Source organism: Lactuca virosa, chromosome 7, assembly GCF_052849685.1.
Source record: "Lactuca virosa cultivar CGN04683 chromosome 7, Lactuca_virosa_CGN04683_v6, whole genome shotgun sequence".
Taxonomy (NCBI): domain Eukaryota; kingdom Viridiplantae; phylum Streptophyta; class Magnoliopsida; order Asterales; family Asteraceae; genus Lactuca; species Lactuca virosa.
The window spans coordinates 5,680,311-5,704,351 of NC_136432.1; the positions used below are offsets into that span (position 1 = coordinate 5,680,311).

The 24,041-nt window shown below is 35.7% G+C and overlaps 2 protein-coding genes and 1 long non-coding RNA gene across 3 annotated transcripts; 1 reads left to right on the forward strand and 2 right to left on the reverse strand.

Moving 5' to 3' along the window:
- The first annotated feature begins 8,052 nt into the window (after positions 1-8,052).
- LOC145126195 (coiled-coil protein (DUF572)) lies at positions 8,053-10,494 on the forward strand. Its single transcript, XM_079061595.1, has 8 exons — positions 8,053-8,303; positions 8,794-9,039; positions 9,136-9,285; positions 9,386-9,520; positions 9,615-9,740; positions 9,842-9,943; positions 10,052-10,112; positions 10,205-10,494. Exons 2-8 carry the CDS (start codon positions 8,842-8,844, stop codon positions 10,378-10,380), a joined length of 948 nt encoding a protein of 315 aa, XP_078917721.1. The 5' UTR covers positions 8,053-8,303; positions 8,794-8,841; the 3' UTR covers positions 10,381-10,494.
- Positions 10,495-12,100: 1,606 nt separating this feature from the next.
- On the reverse strand, positions 12,101-15,243 carry LOC145124548 (putative serine/threonine-protein kinase At1g01540). Its single transcript, XM_079059952.1, has 7 exons — positions 14,456-15,243; positions 13,909-14,013; positions 13,710-13,832; positions 13,465-13,635; positions 13,243-13,372; positions 12,826-13,035; positions 12,101-12,342 (listed from the first exon to the last, which is right to left on the reverse strand). The coding sequence occupies exons 1-7, from the start codon at positions 15,028-15,030 to the stop codon at positions 12,220-12,222; spliced, it is 1,437 nt and encodes a 478-aa protein (XP_078916078.1). The 5' UTR covers positions 15,031-15,243; the 3' UTR covers positions 12,101-12,219.
- Positions 15,244-16,131: 888 nt separating this feature from the next.
- Positions 16,132-17,158, reverse strand: LOC145125812 (uncharacterized). The gene is made up of 2 exons (XR_013716158.1): positions 16,844-17,158; positions 16,132-16,689 (listed from the first exon to the last, which is right to left on the reverse strand). It is a non-coding gene; the product is annotated as an uncharacterized LOC145125812 (long non-coding RNA).
- Positions 17,159-24,041: the final 6,883 nt, after the last annotated feature.

The window sequence follows — 24,041 nt, forward strand, 5'->3', positions numbered from 1 at the left end:
AAGGTTCGCTCGACGAGTCGAGTGAGGTTTAGATAGACCCAGAGGACACGCTTGGACTCGCCGAGTCACCTATGTGCACTCGACGAGTCTGGTCAAAGTTGATCGTTGACTTTCGTTGACTTTTAGGGTCCAGTCAATGTTTGGACTTTTGAGCCATTGGAGGGGTAAAATGGTCTTTTACCCTCCTGAGAGAACTTAGAGAGGGAATGGCCTAGCCTTTGAGAGTCGTATTGATTAGAGTAATTATTTATGTGATTAGGCGGAGGATAGATCAGTATTTCTGAGTTCGAGATTTACCGAGTTACCCGAGGTGAGTCTTCTCACTATACTTTACCTAGAGTGGTAATTAGAGTTGTGTGACAGAGTACCTTGTATGCTATATATATGATGTGATACACTGCATTATTTCTATGTGATTTATGTTATGTATTGTTTAGAGTTTACAGAGTTAGGGCCGGAAGGTCCATAGAGTTAGGACCAGAGGGTCCACAGAGTTAGGACCAGAGGGTCCACAGAGTTATAGCCTCGAGTGGCTAATACGTGTTGTATGTGGTATTTTGGGGAACTCACTAAGCATTTATGCTTACAGTGTTATGTGTTATGTGTTTCAGGTACTAGTGACGATCGCGGGAAGGCGCCGGCATGATCCGTACACACATACCGAGGATTTTATTTGTGATCTTGGGATATGTTTTATTTGATGACAATTGTTGAACATGAGATTTGAGAATGTTTAAATGATAATCATGTTGTTTGAAAAATGAAAAATTGTTTGAAAATTTACGTCGTTACAGTTTATCAAGATGAGAATTCACTGAAGAGACGAACGCGGCATTATCAGTTTTAATCCCCGTTCTAATGCTTTCAAAATGCTTCTTCTCAGTCTGAAGCGAAGTGGTGAGATTCTTAATAGTAGCATTCACCGTGTTAGCATTTTTTTCAGTAGCCGCCTGGAGACAGTCCAAAAACACTTGTGCATCTGAGATTAGTTTTTCTACATTTTCGGTCGCTTTCAGACAAGAAGTGGTAGAAGCATCCACATCTTTGGTAGCTTTACAAATCGTTGCCTGATGCTCTTTGACTAGAGTAGAGAAAAGGGCCTTGACCGCTGCTTCAGAGTATTCAGTAGTAGAAGAGGAAGATGCAGAGGCAAACAAAGAATCGAGCTTCTCGTTCAGAGCTTTAAGATGTCGTTTAGTGACTGGGGCATCATCATCACTATCACTTTGAACGGTAAAGGGGCTATAGTGGAATGTGTCAAACTCCACATCGTTACCACCAAGAATGGTGTCAGATTCGTCAGATTGAAGTGGGGAAAGTGGTTTAGAAGTAACAGAGATTTCAAAACCAGAAGTTCGTGCCCCCGCATCAGATGCGTTGACATTAACCGATGGTTCAGCTGTAGTGGTAGTGGTGGTGGTGGTTGTTTCGGTGAATATGGGTGGTGGTAATGGTGTTGAAGTGGATGGTTGAGATGAAACTGGAGGTGGGCAAGGAGCTACCGAAATAGGAATGGAAGAACGAGGTGAAGGTGGTGGCGAATTACCTCAAGTTGGTGAAGGTGGAGGCGAGTTACCTCGAGGCGAACCCTCAGACAGATGATCTTCACTGTCACTTGACTCTGGTTCGGGGTGATCCGAAGGTACATAATCGGAATCGCTTGTTGAAGAGACTTTGGGCTTGAGATTCATCTTTCGCAGCTTTCGCTTCTTAGGAGCCGAAGGTTCAACGGTTTGACCCTTTCGCTTCCGAGGTGTGACAGGTTTAGAGGAGGGTCCCTCTTGAACTTCCCTCTTTTTGTCCTTTTTCTTACCTCCTTTATTTGATTTGTCAGCCTCATCAAGGGAACGTTGCATCTCGGGAGTGAATACCCTTGGACCTGAAAAGGATTGTTTCTTGTATTCAGAAATAATTTTACTCGTACCAGAAACACACCTGTACATCGTCTCAGGAATTGGACCGATGAATAGAAACTTGGAAGAGTCTGCCACTATGATTTTTGTGGTGTGGAAAGTAGCAATTACAGACATTAAAGAATCCGCCATGACTGGAACTTGAAATTTCTCCATAACCCTTTTGGTAACAATGGTCCAGAATCTACCACATGAAATCTCGGTATGAAGAGAAGATGAATTCAAACTTTAAACCAATTGAGTCCAGAGAATAGGCCCATAATCGAGATTGATGCCATGGTATAGACCATAGATGATGGTCATGAAACCATTGCTTGCACCGTCGGATCCAGCTACCCATTCAGAAAAACCCTTAAAGAGAAGGGTAAACAACCCATTCCATAGAGGAGTTAGGCAAGATTTCTTGACTTTAGTGATGGTGGTGAGAAGATCAGTATACCTCATGTTGTAGAACATCTCGAAGAGCTGAACATTAGAGATCGAGTCATGATTCACCATTGAGTCGACATAAGGTAGCCCTAAAAGAGAGCAAAACCTAATTTTGGAGACAAAAGTTTTCTTATTGGAAATCTCGAACAAAATACGCTCATCAACCTTAACGTACTTTGCTGAAGAATTAGACCCTTGACCATGTACTCCCAACGTACTCATGCAGCCCCTACTTTTCATTTAAATGCCATTTGTGACCAATTTGCAAACAATTCTCATACCAATGGTAAAAATGTAAAATACCTGGAAAACGAGATGTTACACACTCCTTGTATTGACCAATCCCACGAACCTACTAACATAAAAAGAGTGAATCCTCAATCAACAAACCAAATCCTCTAAGTTTGACCCCAAGTCAAACTGGTCAGAAGTCAACAGTTAATAATCAACAAAAGTCACAGTCAACCCAGTCAATTGTCACCACGACATGGTGACCTTTTAGCCATGTCATGGTCATTTCCATACAAAATAGTCGCGAGGTTGAACCTCTCCATGACGTGGTGACCTCTTGGCCACGTCGTGGTTACTGCCGTAAGCCAAATTTCTCATTAAGAGCTTAATCCTTACTGATCAAGGCTCATACTTCCAGATATGATTCTTATTAAAGACTTAATGGATAAAGTTTCAAACTTTATCCATTAGGACCTCACCACAAGACCAAATCTAAAACCTTAAGTCCATAAAATCCCTAATAAGACCTCAACTTGTGCATGGAGCAAAAGGGACCAAGACTTAACTCTCTTTCCATCATCTAGGGCCAAAAGATGGTCACCAAACAAGACTAAGGTTCTGGAGTTGTCCAAAACTCCAAGAACACTTCTTCAAGGGAATTCATGGAATGAAATAAGAGAATAAGATGATAAAGGTGGAAGCTTTATAGTTTATACCTTCCTAAGCTCCACAGGATGCAGGAGATGATCTGAAGTAGATAAACTCTTCTAACTAGCAAGCACACCTTCTTCTTCTTCCCAAAGTGAAAACCAAGGCTTCAAACCTCAATAACATCAAGGATACATCAAGAATCATCAAAGAGGCCTAGGGCTTCATTTATGAAGGTTGGAGGCTAAGAAGGATGCCCTAATCTTGAAGTTAGAGGCTTTAAATACGGAAGAAACCCTAAAAATTGTGGGTTTGGGCTGTAGAAACCACCACGTCGTGGAATCCTACTTGCCACGTCGTGGTGTTCATCAGAAGTGTGCATTTCATAAAAGCCATTCCACGTCGTGGTCACCCATGCCCTATGTCGTGGCACATGGTTTTTCTCCAAAAACTCCATCTTTAATCCCATTAAATCTTTACCTGATCGATTCTGGAAAACAGGTGTTACATGGTACTTGTCATTGCATACATCAAACTACCAATAGCCTTATAGTATTCTAATTGTGAAATAGGAATGCCAGTGTTAGGAATTAATTTCACACTTGAATCTACAGGAGACCAATCACTAAAACTGAACCGTTTGTGAATTTTCTCAACATAATGACTTTGAGTCATTACTAAGCCCTTGTTCACCCTCTTAATCATTATACCAATAATTACATTAGCCTCTACCAAGTATTTTATGGAGAATTTAGACAACAACAATTGATTTGTTTCATCTATTTGATTTTGGTCAATACCAAAAATCAACATGTCATCTACATACAAGCAAATGATCACTCCTGCACCAGTAGCATCACTAAATCTACTATAAACACATTTGTCACTTTGGTTTAACTTGAAACCAAAGTACAAAATAACCTAATCAAACTTTTGATGCCATTGTTTGGGTGTTTGTTTCAACCCATACAAAATTTTTACCAGTTTACATACCATATGCTCTTTACCGGGCATAACGAGACATTTTGGTTGTTTTATGTAAACTTCTTCATCAAGTTCACCATTTAAAAAGAATGTTTTAACATCCATTTAATGGATAATTAGATTGTGGATACTTTCCAAAGCGATTAACAATCTAATAGTAGAAATACGCATAACGCTATAACCGGAGCGTACATATCAAAATAGTCAACATCGGGTTTTTGTCTAATATATCGAATGACCAACCGGGGTTTGTACTTGTCAATAGTCCCATTAAGATTCATTTTTTTGAATATCCATTTGCAACCAAGTGGTTTATAACCTGGATGCAAATTAGACAACACCTAAGTGTTGTTCTCAATAATTGATGATATTTCATCATCACATGTTTCCTTCAAAAAGAAAACATCTCGAGACTTCATGGCCTTTTTAAATGTCTTAAGATTATCCTCAATACCATAACAATAAGTTTATTCAAGACCAATTTCATCCCTTGAACCTTCCACTAAATACGGTTGGAAGTCGGAACCGAAATCTTTCGCAATTTAGCCTCTTTTGCTTCTACGAAGCTCTTTTGTTTCTAGTACAACAACACCATCTTGAATTTCTGGATTTTGAAGGAGTAGAGTGGAAATATACTTTTTATTTCCCAAGGAAGGAGTAGAGTTGAAATCACACAAATCACTGTGTACAAGTTCCAAAATAGCCGATTTTCTAGAAACATTTGGAAATGGATGTTTTGTAACTTTTGTAAGCATGCATGTTTTACAGTTGTCCAGATTCATGCCAAAGGGTGGAATTAGACCATTTTTTACATTTCATGCATCCTTCTAAAACTGACATGACCCAATCTAGCATGCCAAAGCATAGAGTCATCAACTTTAGAAGAAGATAACATAAAAACATAATTTTGAATATGTGACAATTTATCAATAACATTCAAACGATACATTCTATTATTCAAATATCCAAAACCAATAAACATTCCACCTCAAGATAGGATATACCTATCCGATTCATAAACATGTTTAAAACCATCAGAATTCAAACACCTACCACTAACAAGATTCTTTCGAATCTTAGGAACAAACAAAACATCAAAAAGTCTAACAATCTTTCCATAAGTAAATTCAAGATTAACGACACCGACACCACAAATTGGTTTAAAAGAATCGTCTCCCATGCACAACACAGATCCATCTTCAAGGGGTGTTAATGTTTCAAACAACTGTTCATCCTTGCATACATGGTTTGTTGCATTAGAGTCGATCCACCAAGCTACATCATCATCATGTACATATAATGATTCAAGAATAAGTGAAACATAATAAACATAATTCTATTTAGAATTATCAAAGTTAGTTACATAATGATCTCCTTTTACTTGGTCCTTAGACCCATTTCCACTTCTAATGGTTCCACTGTTTCCAACACCATTGTTGCCAAGATTCACACGAAAATCACGCTTGCAATGTCCCACTTTGAAGCACCTCCAACAATCCAGTTCATGTTTCTTTTTGTTGGAGTTATTTTGGACATATTATTGTTTGCGTTTGCCACGTCCTTTGTTGTTCGAATTCCTTGGTTTGTTTTCAACCACATGAACCGAGGGCTGTCCAGATTCAACTTTTCCTTTGTTTTGTCATTCTCTTCTGTATGAATGGATTCTTCAATGCGCAAATGACTACAAAGTTGAACCATTTACAGTTCCTCCTTTTGATGTTTCAAGTTAGGTTTGAAGTCTTTCCATGATGGTGGAAGTCCGTCAATCACACTTGACACAACAATGGTTTCATCCATATTCATTTTGTGCAGTTTGAATTGACCCAAAATGCGAAGGAGTTCGTTGTATTGTTCCATGACAGATCTTGAATCAACCCTTTTATAGTTATTAAAGTCGCTAACCAGGAACTTCTTGCTAAAAGAATCCTCAACGATTTATTTTGATTCAAGAGTGTCCCACAAGTCCTTTGCACTTTTAGCATCACTATGGGTATCGAATAAAGAATCAGTCATACCATTCAAAATGTGAGATCTGCAGATGTAGTTATCGTTGTCCCACTTGCTCCCCTTCCTGTTGTCTTTCAATGTCTCATTCTCCACCACTTCTGGCCTTGGAGTACTCAACACATACGCAGCCTTCAGCGTGGTCAGCATGAACTAGGGTGATATTTGTTGACACGACACAAAAAAATACACGACACGAAACGAATATGGGACAAAACTGAAATTCAAATTAATGTTCGTGTCGAGTGTAAAAAACACGATGACATGTCATGTCGTGTTCGTGTTCAAAATTCGACATGAAATTGACATGATTTAGCATTTATTTGTCGTGTTTTTCGTATTTTCCGTGTTATGTATGATAAATATTAATTAAATAAACTAATTGTTATATTATGTTATCTTTGTCGTGTCGTGCCGTGTTTGTCGTTTTTTAATTGGTTCGTTTTCGTGTTAGTTAAAAAAAACAAGACATCGTGTCGTGTCGTGTTTGTGTTACATAAAAAATTGTCGTGTCGTGTCGTGTCAGACAAAAACACGACACGATGACCTGATTTGCCACCCCTAGCATGAACAACATCTTCTTCTGCCAGCGCTTGAAATCATTGCCTTCAAACTTGTCCAGCTTTATGAATTTTGTGGTCAACTCGCGGATTAATTCAACCGTCTCCACCAGACGAGGATATCAGTTCGATAGTTGGGGGAATATTAGTAGGGTGATGGTGGAGAACCGAATTCCTTATGGATCGTGTACGGTCACTTTCCAAACTGATATTTCCACCCGATCCCCGGGTTACAGGAAATCCAGTCCAGGATAATCCAAAAGGACATTCACGAATCTGGACACAGAAACATAAGTCAAATTTCCAGAGAATTATGAGTTTGTTACAGAAGAATGAGAACTAAGAAAGGTTCTGACGACGGCTTAATAGAGGAGCCGTATTTATACTTTGACATATTAGGTTTCCATCTTCTTAATTAGTTAAATAAATTACGAATTAATGGCATAATCAATAGTTTCCAAAACTGACGAGATTTGTCAATCTTACCATAACTACCCACTATAATTCGGATTTTCCACAATTAAACTAATTCAAATTTCCGAAGACCTTTTGGGGCGCTGCCCCTTGACCTCGCCCACCGCCAAGGGCTATACCCCTTAGACCCCGCAAGGGGGCACGACCCCCTTGACTCCCACCATTCTATAGTACATGCTTATAATTCGATCTTATATATGCATGCACTCCGCATTCACCGAACATATAATATAGAATACAAATAATAAGTCTCTTAGCTTATATATTATTCTAATTACACAGAATGTTTGGTGATACAAAAACCACCAACACTAATCATTCTAAAAAAATATTTTAAAGAAAAAGACCACTTTTTTATTTTTAAAATATAAAATATACTTGTTCTTTTATTTTTGGAGTTTTTTTTTTTTTTTTGTAATCTTTTTCAAAGAAAGTCTTTTATTTATGGCTGTCCATTTTAAATTGTTTAATATTATCGTTTTTCAATCAAATGTTTGATTTTAGCATAGGATCGTATATAGTTCATACTTTAATTTTTTGTTAGATTTTAATTTTAGTAAATAATGATTTGTTTACGAAATTTCGAAATTATTCCTCGAATTTCAGACTTACTTTTAACATTTTAAAATTTTAGAGTTTTTTTTTCTACTCTATTATCCGAAATATTAGTACGAAATATACTCTTTTATCGATCCTTACCAATTTTGAATTTGATAGTTGTTTTGCTAATAAATATTTTTTTTAGTTATTTTCTGGGTCAGCTTACTCGATTTTTCATATATGTATTATTATTATTATTTTTATTAAATAATAAGAACTTATGTTAATCAAGCTCGATTAGGCCCGCGATTTCTTCAATGAGAGGAATCGAAGATAGCTTCACCATACTCACATCAAATCCTCAATCGACTTTCTTCTCTACGTTCCCTTCTACCTGGTGACTGTGCAAGCGGCCGTTTCTTTGCAATTTTTGTGCTGTTTCCCTCCGAAGAACATCCGTTACAGCAATCCCAGTTTACGACAACAAGAAATTAGGGTTCATATCCCATTTGAAAACAAGGTTCGTTTCTATAATTTCACATTTCCATTTGATTTAGGGTTTCTTCTTTTAGTTCACAGTTCCGAACTTTCTGATGGAATTACCAGGAATAAAATGTCATTGAGAAAGAATTACAGACTAGGGTTAGTAAAACTTACGAGTTCATTAGGTAGAGAAAAAGGACTGATTTTGAACGAAATTGATATCGATTCTATAGATGCCTTTTTGCCCACATACATGTCAAAGAAAAACTAGGCAACAGACTATCAATTTGATTAAGGCAGTTCATATCTATCAAAGAAAAACTAACAATATATAGATTTGATTGTGTTTCTTTAAAAGTTAGGGTTTATGTATAGGTTTAGGAGTTGCGTTAAGAAGTAGTAAACTAGTAATATCTTTTCAAGTGCTAATCAAATTGATCAATGTATATTTGAAATACCTACGATATATTGTTGGAGGCTTGTCTGTTTCTTCTGATCTTGATTTCAAATTGTATATAATGAATCAGGTAGTGCACCTATCTTCTTGAGTTTGAGTAGTAAGAAAAAAAGAAGCAATGGCAGAAAGAAAGGTGTTGAACAAATACTACCCCCCGGATTTTGATCCGGCTAAAATCCCAAGGAGACGGATGCCCAAAAATCAACAAATCAAAGTGAGAATGATGCTTCCAATGAGCATTCGATGCAGCACATGTGGAAACTACATATACAAGGGAACAAAATTCAATTCACGCAAAGAAGACGTAATAGGAGAGGTAAGCCATTATGATTTATGATAAACAGTTAAACACACAATGTGATTTGTAACTTATACCTAAATAACACTCACTTCTTTCTTACTTACTATGCAGACATATTTAGGAATTCAAATATTCAGATTCTATTTTAAATGCACAAAATGTTCAGCTGAAATCACCATGAAAACAGACCCACAAAACTCAGATTATGTTGTCGAGTCTGGAGCTGCAAGAAATTTTGAGCCATGGCGTGCAGAAGATGAGGTGGAGTTTTTTATTTATAATTTTGATGTTAATATTTAATATCATGTATTTATAAACCATATGGTTTCTCATTTTTATAAAATTATCTGTATTTTTTTAGGTGGTAGACGAGGAGCAAAGGAAACGAGACGCTGAAGAGATGGGAGATGCGATGAAATCATTGGAGAATAGAACACTTGATTCAAAAAGAGAGATGGATATTCTTTCTGCACTCGATGAAATGAAGTCAATGAAGGTTTTTTTTTTTTTTTTGTTTAATAAATTATTGTTTAATCATTTTAAAACTTATTTTGGATTCTGAAAATTGAAATTTTGTGTTTGTTTTGCAGTCACGACACGCGACTGTGAGTGTAGATGCAATGCTTGAAGCCTTGCAGAGATCTGCTCCTGTACACGAAGAGGATGAGGACAAGCTTGAAGAAGCGGATGAAGCTCTAATTAAATCCATTTTCAAGGTTAGTGTGATTTTTAAAATAGCAACATACTTTATTATGTTTTAACTTCTACGATAAATTCTTAGTCAAATTTATAAGACTTTTTATTGAATATAACTCAGGGATCAAACGAGTATGTTCGTAGAATTGATGATGCTGAGCTGGATGATGACGATGACATCACTCTTTCAAACAACAGTGAAACTTCACAAGCTGGTTCTAAGGTATGCTGATAATTGATATGGTCTTTTCATATTGCATAACAAAAGGTTTTTATGGGATTAATGTTATATGACAGATTTTTTTTTAAAACTTTTTTCTTTATGATGCAGAAACAGAAGGTTTCGGATTCCCCAACAGATTACTTAACAAAAACAAGTAGTACTAAAAAAGGTCAGTTTAGTTAAAAGTAACAGTAACAATTACTTTTGAAATAGAAAGTAATTTTTGTTAAGATAATGATTTATATATTATTTTTATTGCAGAAGATGCAAAGGGTTCTGGGAGTTTTGTTTTGAAGTCTGCGACAGTGAAGTTTTCTGTAGTGAAGAAGGAGAAATCACAAGCATATGAAGAAAAGAAGAAAGAAGATGATAAAGCAACAACTACAAGTAATGTGTTACTGTTGTGCCAACAGTATGACAGTGATGAAGAGGAATAATCTTTATGCCAAAAGCATAGACAAACCATCATCATGAATATTGTATTTGTTATAATTCAAAGCTTCTGAGATTTTGATGTTATTTTTATATAAATATGGACAATATTACACAAATGGTCCCTGTGGTTAATGTCATAACAAACGGAATGTCTTATTGGTTCGCTCTAAATGTCAAAACAAAGATATATAAAAGTAGGAAACACATCATATTATGATTATGTGTATTAAAACTCACATTACTCACGTTAGTTATTATGTCAGTGGTTATTGCAATACCTCTTTTAGCCTTTTAGGCTTCTTGAAAGTCAATTAAGATCTTCTATATTAATTAACCTCTTTTATCCCTTTCACATGATTTGGATTAATAACGATAATCATATTAATAACACATTATTAAATGAGAAAGGAGAAATGGAATTTTATGCCTCAGAAGCTTTCATTTGGAGATTTGGATCTAGATTCACCAAGGTTCTTCAAGGATTTGCTTCTATTTTCACCCAATTTCTCTCAAAATCTGATCTCCTCTCTCCCCTCGACATTATAATTTCTCATTTAAACTAAGTTGACATTCCATGTCCTCCCCTCCCCTCTCCCTGCCATCTATTTTAACCTTAAATGATAAAGTTCTTACATATTAACTTCCTATTCTAGTTAAATGAACTTACCTAAGTATCATTCTTTAATGTTCACTTTCCAAGCTTTAAACTTCAAACTTTCATCTAACAATAAATTAAATTGTTTTAAATTAACGGTGCAATGATCTGTGTAATCACAAACATATTGGTCATAATTTCCAAAAGAAAAAAAAAATCAATATAATGAATAAACTATTATTCACAATTGATATTCGTTACGGTAAATATAGTATAATGCTTTAAACTCGGAATTATGAAATACAATATAATGCTTTAAACTCCACACACATAATTCATAGACAAACCCAACGTCTTAATGAATCATAAAAACATCTATATACATGTATACCAAAGGTGGATAATGATTCATAATTGATTTATCCAAATAATAAAAATGATTCAAACATCATATACATGTATACATTAACCATAAGAACAAAAGTTGTGTTATGATTGGGGTTTAGTTATGAAGAGATAGAATAAATTCATATATACTTGATTCTACTACTTTAAATGAACCATATATACTTGATTCTACTACTTTAAATGAACCAAATAAACGATATCGTGAAATGATATATATATATATATATATATATATATATATATATATATATATATATATATATATATATATATATATAAGCAAGAAAACATAGAAAAAGGGTTGTGCATGGACAACTTGTTGTACAGCTGCAAGTTTGAAAGAATAAAGTTAGCTGGCACATGGGCCCCATAACCTCAATCAGGCGAATCAAATTCAGCACTTTTAGGCTAATAAGAAGATGCACTGTGTCCTTTTGCAATACTCATCTTGTCTTCTACGACGGTAAACAAACGTGTTTGAATGGTTCCAACCTCTTAATGATTAACAAAATGTGAGAAGGCTTAACCTTTCAAAGGCATTTCCAAGGCTTCTGAAAGGTAATCTCATAAAGTCTTAATGGAACCATTAAGAGGGATAAGTGTTTCAGCCTAAAGAGGTGTCTTGTGGGCGAAGGATGCATATCTTGAAAGAATAATAATTGAATTATTTGGATAGTAATACAAATGGGTGGTGTTGTGGTGTGACTTTAGGCATCAAATAAAAAGAATGATATAATATTGCAACTTTAGGAGATTCAGATACATGAGAAAGAAAAAAAATGGTTAATAAATAACAATTTATAAACTTAATAGAATCTTGCAGACCTCGATTGTTATGTTATCTTCTGCGTCGGCTATCACCTTCACTTGTATCAGAATCTCTATCGCCAGATTGTTTATCGTTTAATCTACTATTTTCCACCTTATAATCACGATTAGATCGTGAAGATTCTCTTCTTTCCTGCAAATTAAGGGAAGAAATTAAATAAATAAATAAACAAACATTTTTTGTCCATCAGTAATCATGACAAATATTTGTAACATGGGAAGAGTTCCTCCATTTGTCATTCAGTCACTTTTTTGTCCATAAATAATCATTAACTTATCCATAACATCAATAAGATTCCTCTTTTTTGTAATCTACTAAAGAGATGTTGCTTATTGCTTTGGTGTTTCTTTTTTTACTTAGATCTTTTTATTTTATTTGCCATTAAGGGTAGATAATGATATTTGTCTGGAAAAAGTCTTGTATACATAAATTATGTTTCTTTATTATACTTTTTCAGAATGAATAAACCGTTGACAAAATGACCATTTGATCCTTCATTTAAAATTAATACAAAAGCAAGTGTTCATAAATCTCAGTGATCATGATTAACAAGACAAAATGACTATTTTACCCATCCTTTATAAATAATTCAGCAAGCTTGCATTAGGGCCTTACAGTGGGAAAGAGCAAGTCATCAGCTTCAAGCATGTGAAGTACGTGTCCCATTTTAGGCCTTTTTTGTGCATCCGGATCTACACACCGCAGAGCCACCAAAAGTATACGTTTTAACGCTTTTGAAGATGGCATCTCGGTCAACTTCGGGTCAACCACCTCATCAGATTTACGGTTTCCCACCATTGTCTTCAACCACTCCACTAAATTCACCTGTAATCATTCAAATTGTTAAGGAGAAAGAAAAAAAAAAAGGAACAAATTTTAAACCAACAAGTTACTTGATGTAAGGGCACCAACCATTTACATATTTTCCCTACCAACTACTCTCAACTTAAAAATAGATGGATATTGTGAAAATCGTTTGTCGCAATGTAAGGGTAAAATGGTCATTTAATTTCATTCAGACGGTTTACTAACCTCTCCTTGTGGTCGACCATAATCAACAGGATTTCTCCCAGTGATTAACTCCATAATAAGTATTCCAAAGCTATACACATCACTCTTTTCTGTCAACATACCCGTGCAAGCATACTCTGGTGCAACATACCTAAACAGAAAAAAAAACAAACTCATACTATTCAATTTCAAGAATCAAGATTCATATCCTAAAAACTTTTCAACAGCAAATAAAAAATTTACCCAAAAGTTCCCATCACACGAGTTGTCACGTAACTTGTATCTGAACCCAAAAGCTTTGCAAGGCCAAAGTCGGAAACTTTAGGGTTCCATTGACGATCAAGTAATATATTGCTGGATTTGATGTCCCTATGAACTACCTTTGGTTCAAGCCCTTCGTGAAGATATGCCAAACTGTATAAAAAAACAAAAAGTTGGATTTTCAAGAAATTTTATGCTAATAAATTTGGTTATAAGTTATAACATACCCCTTAGCAGTTCCTTGAACAACATTCATACGAACAGTCCATGTTAAAGGGCTGACATCTCCAACATCCCCATGAAGCCACTGGTCCAGATTCCCGTTATCTACATACTCATAGACTAGCATCCTGGAAAAAAGATAATTTGATGATGATAGATTCTTGATGAAGATAAATAGCAACTGAGATGTATATGATTGATTACCTGTAGGCTCCTTCTACACAATATCCTAACAAGCGAACAAGATTCTTGTGTCTGACACGCCCAATTGCTTCTACCTCTACTTTGAACTCCCTTTCAGCTTGACCCCTGGTATTTCATCATTCAAATGGTGATCAACCAACAGATGGAACAATCCATGATTAGTCCGTTCACCAAGCCTCCCAGAACCCAAATGCAACAAATTTGGGTTATAAGATAAGACAAGGGTTGAAATTTAACTAAAATTTTGTATGGGTAGAAGAAACATGGATTTGAATAACTCAAATCGAAATATTATGAATTATTAAGACTCCGTTGTTCTATGATTCGATTCAAGTCTTGATTTTGATAACAAATTTAACAACTTTTTACATGGATACGGCAAATTGAGTCGAGTAACATCAATTCGCACAAAACTCTAACATCACAAATTGTGAGTATTGATGAAAATAAGAATTAGGTTAAGGATAACTTGCAAAAAGTTTTTCTTTGGCGTTATAGTTGATTGAAGTATTCAACATTTGAATTTAGAAATACGAGCGTAATTTACCTGTTATTCAATAAGTTCTTCACTGCCACGCGAGTATTATCCCCTAAAATACCGCTATACACTATACCATAGCCTCCTTCACCGATCACATTCTCATCTGCCAATCCATTTGTGGCCGCCTCCAGCTCCCGGAGCGTATACCACCGCCCCCATCCTAAATGCGACACCTGCGGCAACGACGAACCGCCATTACCACCACCATACGACGCCGTGTCGTTACTCGTAGCCCTACTCTCACCGCTCGATTGCCGGTCGGAGAAAACGACACGGTGTTCCGACTTCCCTATATCGATTTGGATCTCCGGCACTGACATACGGTGCTCCACCGCAGCAGACGATTCGTGAGGGACGATCTCTTGTATTTCTTTCGATACTGCAGGGGTTAGGGTTTTTTCATTTTTCTTAGTCGAGTGAGAGTGTCGACGTCGAGAGGTGATGCATACGGAGATGAGGAAAAGTACGAGGACTATGATAACTCCGACGAAGATCCCGACGACAACCCATAGCCGGAGACCGAATATAGAGGTAGGTTTTGAGAGCTCGCTGTTCATGAATGCTTTGTCGTATATCGACATTGTGGTCTTAGAGAGAGGGAAATTAGGGAGAGAAGCTGAGGAACATGTGTAAGCGAGCTGGACTCCTCTGAGTATTAGTTTAGCCGGGAAAGGAGTAGTGTAACCGGCGATGGTTATGAAGTTTTTGGCGAGGGTGTGTATGAGAGAGAGAGAAAAGGAAGGAGGAGAGAGAAAGTCTACTCTTAAATTAGTAAGCTGTGCTGGTTTCCAATACTTGTCCAGGTAAGGACTTAACGTTTGGTCAGATTACAAAAAAACTAATAGGGTCAGGCTATTAACGAATCGAACGAATATGAACGGGAGCTTGTTCATTTTTGTTCATTTACATTAGTCGAACAAATGAACGAACACGAACGGATAAACGAACGAGTTTTCTTGTTCATGTTCGTTCGTTTAACAAATTACATTGTTCATGTTCGTTCGTTTATGTTCGTGAACAAGTTAAACGAACATAAACAAACGAACGTAAACGAACAAAGATAAAAAAACATAATTGAACATATATGAACATAAATGAACATATAATATAGTAATGTAATCAAACACGATTAAGCATATATGAATATAAAATGAATTTATATGAACAAACATAAACGAACTTAAATGAACAACATAAACGAATGTTCACAAACATAATTGAACGAACGAGATCATTGTTCATGTTCGTTCATTTAACTAAACGAACGATAATTTATGTTCGTGTTCGTTCATTTATTAAATAAACGAACATAAACGAACTTCCCGCCAAACGGTTCATGAACTGTTCGATGAACGTTCAGTTCGTTTACAGCCCTAAATGGGGTGTTTGATACTGAGAGTTTGATAACTGAGTTAGAGGTCTGACTGAGAGTTTGAAGCTCTGACTGAATCTGCTTCTTACTGGAATTATATGTTTGATTACGCCTCTGACTAAGTGTGTTAAATACTGAATATGACTATTTTACCCTTTTGTTTTGTTTTGCGCTTATATAACCAATAAAATCATATTGAATCATACTTGCATTACATAACTCCAAGTTTTCAATCCAATTGTATGGAGCTTCATAGCTCTGTTCCACACGTAAATAAATAAAATACATTACGCCAATCTAGTCCAAACTCTAATAAAAGTGCATATATAACCAATGAATTTATTGAATTTACATGACAAGAACAATCAACACATGTACAAATATAACAATCACAAAATACCATTAGCAGTTCTAGCAGCCAACCCAAAATCAACAAACTTCATCAAACCATTAGCCGAAAAAATTGAGCGGCTTCATACACGACCTTCAATGTCATGACAATATTTAAGAACAACATCAATTCCTTCATTTTTTTTGTTCTGAAAACAAACCATCTTCCTACATCTGATCAAGCAACCTCCCACCAGAGCAAACCATCTTGTATCGAAATTTTGGCAGAGGCAAGACATATGAGCATCATAAACAAATATGCTATAACGATTGAAATTAAAAAAACCTAAAAAATCCTTTATACAGTTCAAGTAGCCTTTTGATGTTCGATTCATATTAGATAATGAAGGGTTATCAAGGGTATACAGTTAATTATTTCAATTAACAAATCATGTGATATACCCACCATCTGATTGCTAACAACTATGAGAGTGACTATCAAAACTCAGCCTTGTTCTCGTTTTTTTTTTCTCCAGACCTGCAATTTAGATTCAAGGGAAAAGGGAGATGTTTCAATTCTTTGTTCCATAACACCTAGAATTCGATTTCAATATGACATTTTGTCAAACACATTTTCTGCAAGATAAGATAAACTCTACAAATATAAATCAAAATATTCTAATAACACTAACCTTGGAATGTAACATAATCTGAACACCTTTAACACAACTCTTGTATGAAGTGGAACACGGTCGGAGCTCAGGGAGGCGACATTGGACGGGGACGACGACGACACCGGGGGGAGGAGGAAGAAGCAGCGCATATGTCTAAGGTAAGATTTGCGTTTGTAGATGTCGCATATGTCGGAGGTGGGCAAAGGAGAAGGACCGCAAACAAGAAGAAGGAGAAGCCGAGAAGGGCAAATAAGGGCAAGGAAGGTTTTTTCCTTCAGTCAGCGACATTTTTTGGGGGACCGAATCAGCGATTTCAGGACCGAGCAAGAGGTACTTTAGGACGGTATCAAACACCTGATTTGGACTGGGTCAGAATTTACCTCTTACGGGCTCAGTAAAAGGTATATCAAACAAGGCCTAAAAATGACTCATCTCTATTCTAATAAATGAATAATTTTAATCTTTTTTTGCCAAGTGTCACTATAATACAACCCATCATTAATATTATGTCATGTGTCATATAGATATATTAGGCAACTCATTTCAAAATTCAAATTTATATTTTCTAATTATATGTTAAATTTGAAGTTATAATAACTTTAAAATTTTGATATATCTCTTAATTATCAATTTATTTAAAATGATTGATTAATAATTATAAATTTTTATTATGAAAGTTTAATTAATTTTATAACCCGTGGTTCCCACGGGTTATAAACTAGTAATTTATAAATTTCAAAAAATTACCATTTAGTTCGGTCCGTCCTACATGTTCCAGATTGATAGATATTGTTTTGACCGAATAAAGTTGTCTAATAAGATTGTTACATTATTATAATCATATGATTTCATAGAAGTAAATTGATTTCGATTATTTTAAAATTGTTATCGGGTAAAATCAAGTATGATCAAGATTGTTATTATTATTATTATTATTATTATTATTATTTTAAAATATAATATTTTTTCTTATAATAACTAAGTGAATCGAATATGAACCCTAGAAAATTATTTTTTAATTGTTTTTTGTTAAATGATGTATTTTTTTTAATTTTTAAACTATTTAGTGTTAATGGAAGGATTAACTAATGGATGAAAATGTATTTTTATGTTTTAAATTGTTTTTCTTAGGATTTTACGTTCACGATCTTACAATACGGAATACGATCATACATTTTCAGACTGATTAGTTATATTATCATATACAAAAGGCTTTTGACATAACGATATCAAGAATTGGAGGATAGATGCCCTTAACCAAATGTTGATGAGTCAAGTTTTGTTTTAGACGAACTATGTTGATTTAGAAGTAGAGTAATATGCACGTGTATAAACCATTATAAAAAAAGTTATAGTGATCATATACTTATGAATGCACCGACAATATTACTTCTCACATACCATCTTATCCATCTTATTCATGCATTATTCAAACATATTAACCAACCCAAACTTCATTTATAAAACATTAAAGATATGTCATTATTTCAGATACTGTTGTTTGAGTGTAAAAACATGTTATTATAACAATGATTAGCCACAAATAATGCATGCAACCAACCCTTATTTGGATGATTATTGATTAACACTGAAAAACCTTCTATCGAGAAGGAATCAATTGATATTGTCTCCCCTTTATTTTTTTATAAATTTAACCGTGTTTAGCTAGTTTTGAAATATAACTGTAAGTTAAAAAACTTTTGTTCCCATGTTTTTATAAATTTATAATAAGACCAAATAAATTCTTACTTTTTCTTTTATATCTCTACCGGGCCTTATTTATTTGGGCCTCCTATTTTGCATTTTCTACATCTCTATTGGGCTATATATAGTGGTCCAGTGGCCTTTCACACATAATAAGTTAATTCACCATATATATATATATATATATATATATATATATATATATATATATATATATATATATATATATATATATATATATATATATATATTACACACACACACAAATGAGTTATGCACCTAGGGGTGTTATTCGGTCGTTTTTTTTTTGTTTTCGGTTTAATCGGGTCGGCTTTTTGGTTTATTTACATCTTAAAAGTAACCATAACCAAACCAGATAATGTTTGGTTTAATCAATTCGGTTATCGTTTATTCGGTTTGGTTTACCGGTTAAACCGAATAAAATATCGCATGTAAAAATAAATATTAAACTAATAGAAAGAAAAACTTACTAAACTTTTACCAAATAAAAAAAATACATTAAAAGCTTCCGGACATTGACCTTAGCAGTTTTACTACTAAGGACACCCCCCCTAAATCCCAGAATACACTGGCGAGTGTCATTTTTAGTAAAATTGTCCAAAATATGGAAGTGCATTTCAACATGACGGCTCGACAAAAAGCAGTTTTACAGTATTTACCTGCACCACATGCTCAAGATTTTCTTATAGATATCCTATAGATGGGCTTGACCAACATATGTTTATTGTGGAGTATCTACCATCTTCAAATATCGACTCATGATTCTAATATTCTCAGCTGACGAGATATGTCTGGTGTGCCGCAAGGCACGTTTGGACTCTTTTGGAAAGCATGCAGTTCATTGCAAAGAACTTCCGAGTTTCAAATACAGGCACGATATGGTTAAGGATGTTTTGGTCGACATATTTAAGCGTGCCGGAGTTTCTGCCAAGAAAGAGGCTCTTGTGAATTTCTTGACTGACCCGACAGAAGGAAGGTCAATCCTTAGACCGACTGACGTTTTGATTTTTGGATGGGTTGGAGGGAAACACGCATGTGTAGACCTCACAGGGTATCCCCTCTCGTAGGCTTGAGGGCCGAGGGTTTCACGGTGGGACAGGCTGCATTAAAAGCTGCTACATGCAAGGTCACCAAACATGAGAAATCGTGCATGGAAAATGTCACACCCCCGAACCAGATGGCGGAAACGTCCGGGGGCTCGTGTGACTAACAATTGAATAATCATCACAATGAATATACATGAATCATAACACGATCATCACCAACATTACATAATACAACTAGCATTGTTTACATCAAGTACATTGTTAAAATACATAAGTTCAAATTGTTAAAGGTACGATAAGTGTTGTTACATAAAACAAAACCATACACACTTGCAAATCTTCCAGCTTAACGATTACCTGAGAATATAAGTTATTTTGAAAACGGTCAACATATATAATGTTGGTGAGTTCATAAGTATGTTTGAGTAAAAGTCTTTGTATCTTTCATAAAAACCCAGAAAATCCGATATTTTCTGTAAAATGTTGTGAAAATCAAGTATAAATGCATGTGTAAATTTCATAGTTATAACTTATAAGAGTGTAGTTTAGATTCATTGTATTGTGAGTAAATGATAAATGTATATGAATAATTTCCCCAGAAAATCCGATATTTTCTGTTTTATATCAATGTCTAGATTTTTGTATTGTTAAATAAGTCGTTTTGCATTGACACAATCGAAGAGTTTATCTTCGATAGGTTACTTTTGGTATTGAATCCATATATGAGTCGTTATAACCATGCATGATAATGACTAGGTCGCCTGTCTTGGTATTTTTCCAAATGCCGGTCTTGCTAAGGATGTTGTCGCCCTAGACTGGCCTAGTCTAGCTGTAGCGAACAGCTAAGGCGTGGGGGGTCACCCCATATAGATCTATACACAAACTCCCGCTTTCCTACCAGGAAACTTTGATTATAACTACAGGTTACAATTGTACACTCAGTGGTGCCAACCGACAAGTCTCACTAGATTCTCAACCTCTTTTTGTACTATGTTTAATGTTTACGTATATGTGATATGTTTTTGTATTCGAAAGGTACATGAATAAGTTTACGAAGTTTAATGATTACGCAAAGGTATCGTTACGGCTTACTAACATATGAAATTTCTATTCCAAGCCCTATTAGTATGAAATTAGACCACAAAGGCCCAATAACATGTAAAAGGGTAATTTAGGCCCAATAGGCATGTAAATGGGCCACAAAAGCCCAATAAACATGTATACCATAACTTAGGCCCAAATTAACATGTAAGTGGGTCGTAAGACCCAATAAACATGTCATGGAAAACATTGGGCTCAATATACACTTAATTGGGCCCTTAGGGCCCAATGGGCAAGTAATGTGAATATTAGGCCCAATAAATAGTTATCGACGTAATTCGTTTGTTTATTTTATTCCGTTGTTTGTTTTAGCTTGAGGTTTACTAGATTGATGGTAAGAAGCTTTCATTTTGTAAAAATGACATTTTTGGCCAATAATCCTCCAATTTTTAATTAAGGCCCAAAGTTTTGTAAAAATGACACTTTAGTCCATAATTTATAAAAATTTGTAATTTTGTCCCAAATGTTTGGAATTTCACGGATTTAGCCCAAAAAGTTATATTTTCACATTTAGAACCTTGTTTTGCAGAAAAGTACATTTTCAGCCCCTTATTTGTAAAAATTTACACTTTCGGCCCAATTTTGGAAAATTTTACATTTTTGGTCTAATTTGAAAATAAATGTTATTTTCACCACTAAATTTGGCTTATTTACATTTATGACTCAAACTTTGGCCAAATAACTTTTTTAAACCCCAAAACTTCATTTTTTCGCAAATTGGGCCCAAAGGCCGTGAGGCCCAAAAGTTTTGGCCCAATAAGCTTAAATTTGCATTTTTGGCCCTTTTTAAAGTATGTTTAACATAAAAATACCTTTTTATATATGTAGGACCCGTTTGGCCCTTATAAAAACATAAATGCCACTTCTTGCCCTTATCTTTTGTTTTCTTGATAATTTTGACCTTTAACAAGGTTTTTGTTGAAATCTTTTGTATCTTAAACATGTAATCATTTTTGGCTTGATAATATGATGTATATAGTGTCATTGTTCATAGATCTTTGCTAAATAATACTTAGAATTTCGAGATTTGTTAAGATCCAACACATTTTTACTAAATAAACTAAGTATTCACACAAAACATGCATATAACACATAGATCTACACATTTTACTTGCATTCTCCCCCAAAAATCATATGAAAACTGAAAACAAGGGGGTATGAACTCACCTTTGCTTGATGTTTCTGTTTTTGAAGAAGAAATGAAGAAGATTTTTGATCCTAGCAAGCTTTCTTGAGTGGATTTCGAACTTAAGAAGTTCTAGGAAGCAAAATCACAAAATAGATGTTGATATGGAGTGATTTAGCTAAAGAATGAAGCAATTCAACTTGAGTGCACAAGATCTTACCAAGGGTTGATGATATTAGTGAAGAACCTTCTTGGAAAACATGCAAAAATCTCGAAAATCTTGATGGAAGGAGGAGTATTCTTGAGATATTTGAGAGTGTTTTGAAAAGTTGGGAGAGAGAGGTGAGGTGACTAGCATGGATATATGGTGGTCCTTGCATGGATACATGATGTATAAAATGGAGGTGGCATCTCCAATTCAACCCCCCCATTACACTTCTTTTCTCTTTGTTTTGTTCTACACATGGGCCGAGATTTTGGGCCAAGAAGAAAGGGTGGAGTAGTTTGGGCCCATTAACTTTAGTTAGGATATTTGGGTTCTAAACATAACTTTTTCGGCCCATTGGGCCTTTGGAAGCATTCACGGCCCAAATAGAATAAAAGAATGGGCTTATTGCTCTCTAAGGTTAATTGGATTAGTTATGGCCCAATAAGGCCCATTAGGGTTAGAATGAATCATTCTAGACCCAAATGGTCCAAAACGTTTTAGATTTATGAATTGGGTCCAATTAGGATCCAATTAGGGCTTCTAAGTCCAATAAATTTGAATTGGGTGCTTATTGGTCCATTAGACCCAATAAGGAAATCCTAGTCCAATATGGACTTAAACCATGGATCTTAGGGCTTCAGACTCTTTGATGAACATGAATGGTGAATCTAAATGAGCATTGAGTAAGATTTACTTAGAGTATTTGTTTTACAATAGTTGAATGGTTACGCAGGAATAGAATTTCCTAGCTAAAATGCCAGTTGTGACATCATCCCCCCGTTAGAGGGAATTTCGTCCCGAAATTCTTTTGAAAACTAGGATCGTGAAGGAAAGAATAAGTGAGGGTACTTTTGCTTCATCTGGTCTTCATGTTCCCACGTGAATTCCGGTCCGCGTTTTGCGCTCCATCGAACCTTCACGATCGGGATGCGACTTTGCTTTGTACGCTTCACCTCCCTGTCCATAATCTCGACTGGTTCTTCGACGAACAGGAGATTCTCGTTTATCTCTATCTCTTCCAAAGGAATGAAAAGGGTTTCGTCCGATAGACACTTTTTCAGATTCGAAACGTGGAACACTGGGTGCACGTTGCTGAGCTCGGCGGGTAGCTGCAACTTGTAAGCCACTGGACCAATTCGGGCAAGAATCTCGAACGGTCCAATGTACCGCGGGTTCAATTTTCCTCGTTTCCCAAAGCGAATCATTCCTTTCCAAGGAGAGACCTTTAACAACACGCGATCCCCGACTTGAAATTCTAGTGGCTTTCGGCGCTTGTCAGCATAGCTCTTTTGTCGGTCTCGCGATGCTTGAAGTCGAGCTTTGATTTGGACTATCTTCTCGGTTGTTTAACGAATGATTTCGGGTCCTGTAAGAGTACTGGCTGGCGATTGCCCTTTTGCTAGTTGAGTGTCCCCCACTTCGGCCCAGCATAGGGGCGATCTACATTTACGACAATAGAGAGCCTCGAAGGGAGCAACCTTGATGCTCGTATGGTAACTATTGTTTTTAGAGAATTCGATCAGAGGCAAGTGGGCATCCCATGATTTTCCGAAGTCAATCACACAAGCTCGGAGCATATCCTCGAATGTCTGGATGGTACGCTCACCCTGACCATTCATCTGTGGTTGGTAGGCGGTGCTCATATCTAGTTGTGTTCCCATTGCCCTCTGAAGAGATTGCCAGAACCTTGAAGTGAATCTGCTATCTCGATCTGAGATAATCGATACTGGAACTCCATGGAGTTTCACAACCTCCTTAAGGTAGATTCGGGTCAGCTTTTCCATCTTGTAGGATTCTTTTATTGGTAGGAAATGAGCGGATTTTGTTAATCTATCGACGATTACCCAGATAGTGTGACAACCCGAAATTTCTATCTCGATCAATGGATCAATTTAATCAAAGATAGACTCGTTTCGCTAGCTTTTAGCACTGTTTGGGGTCTATTTGAGTGTTCTAAACCCAGTACAATTAAGGTAGGAACCTAGAAATGGGATAACACGATGCATATCA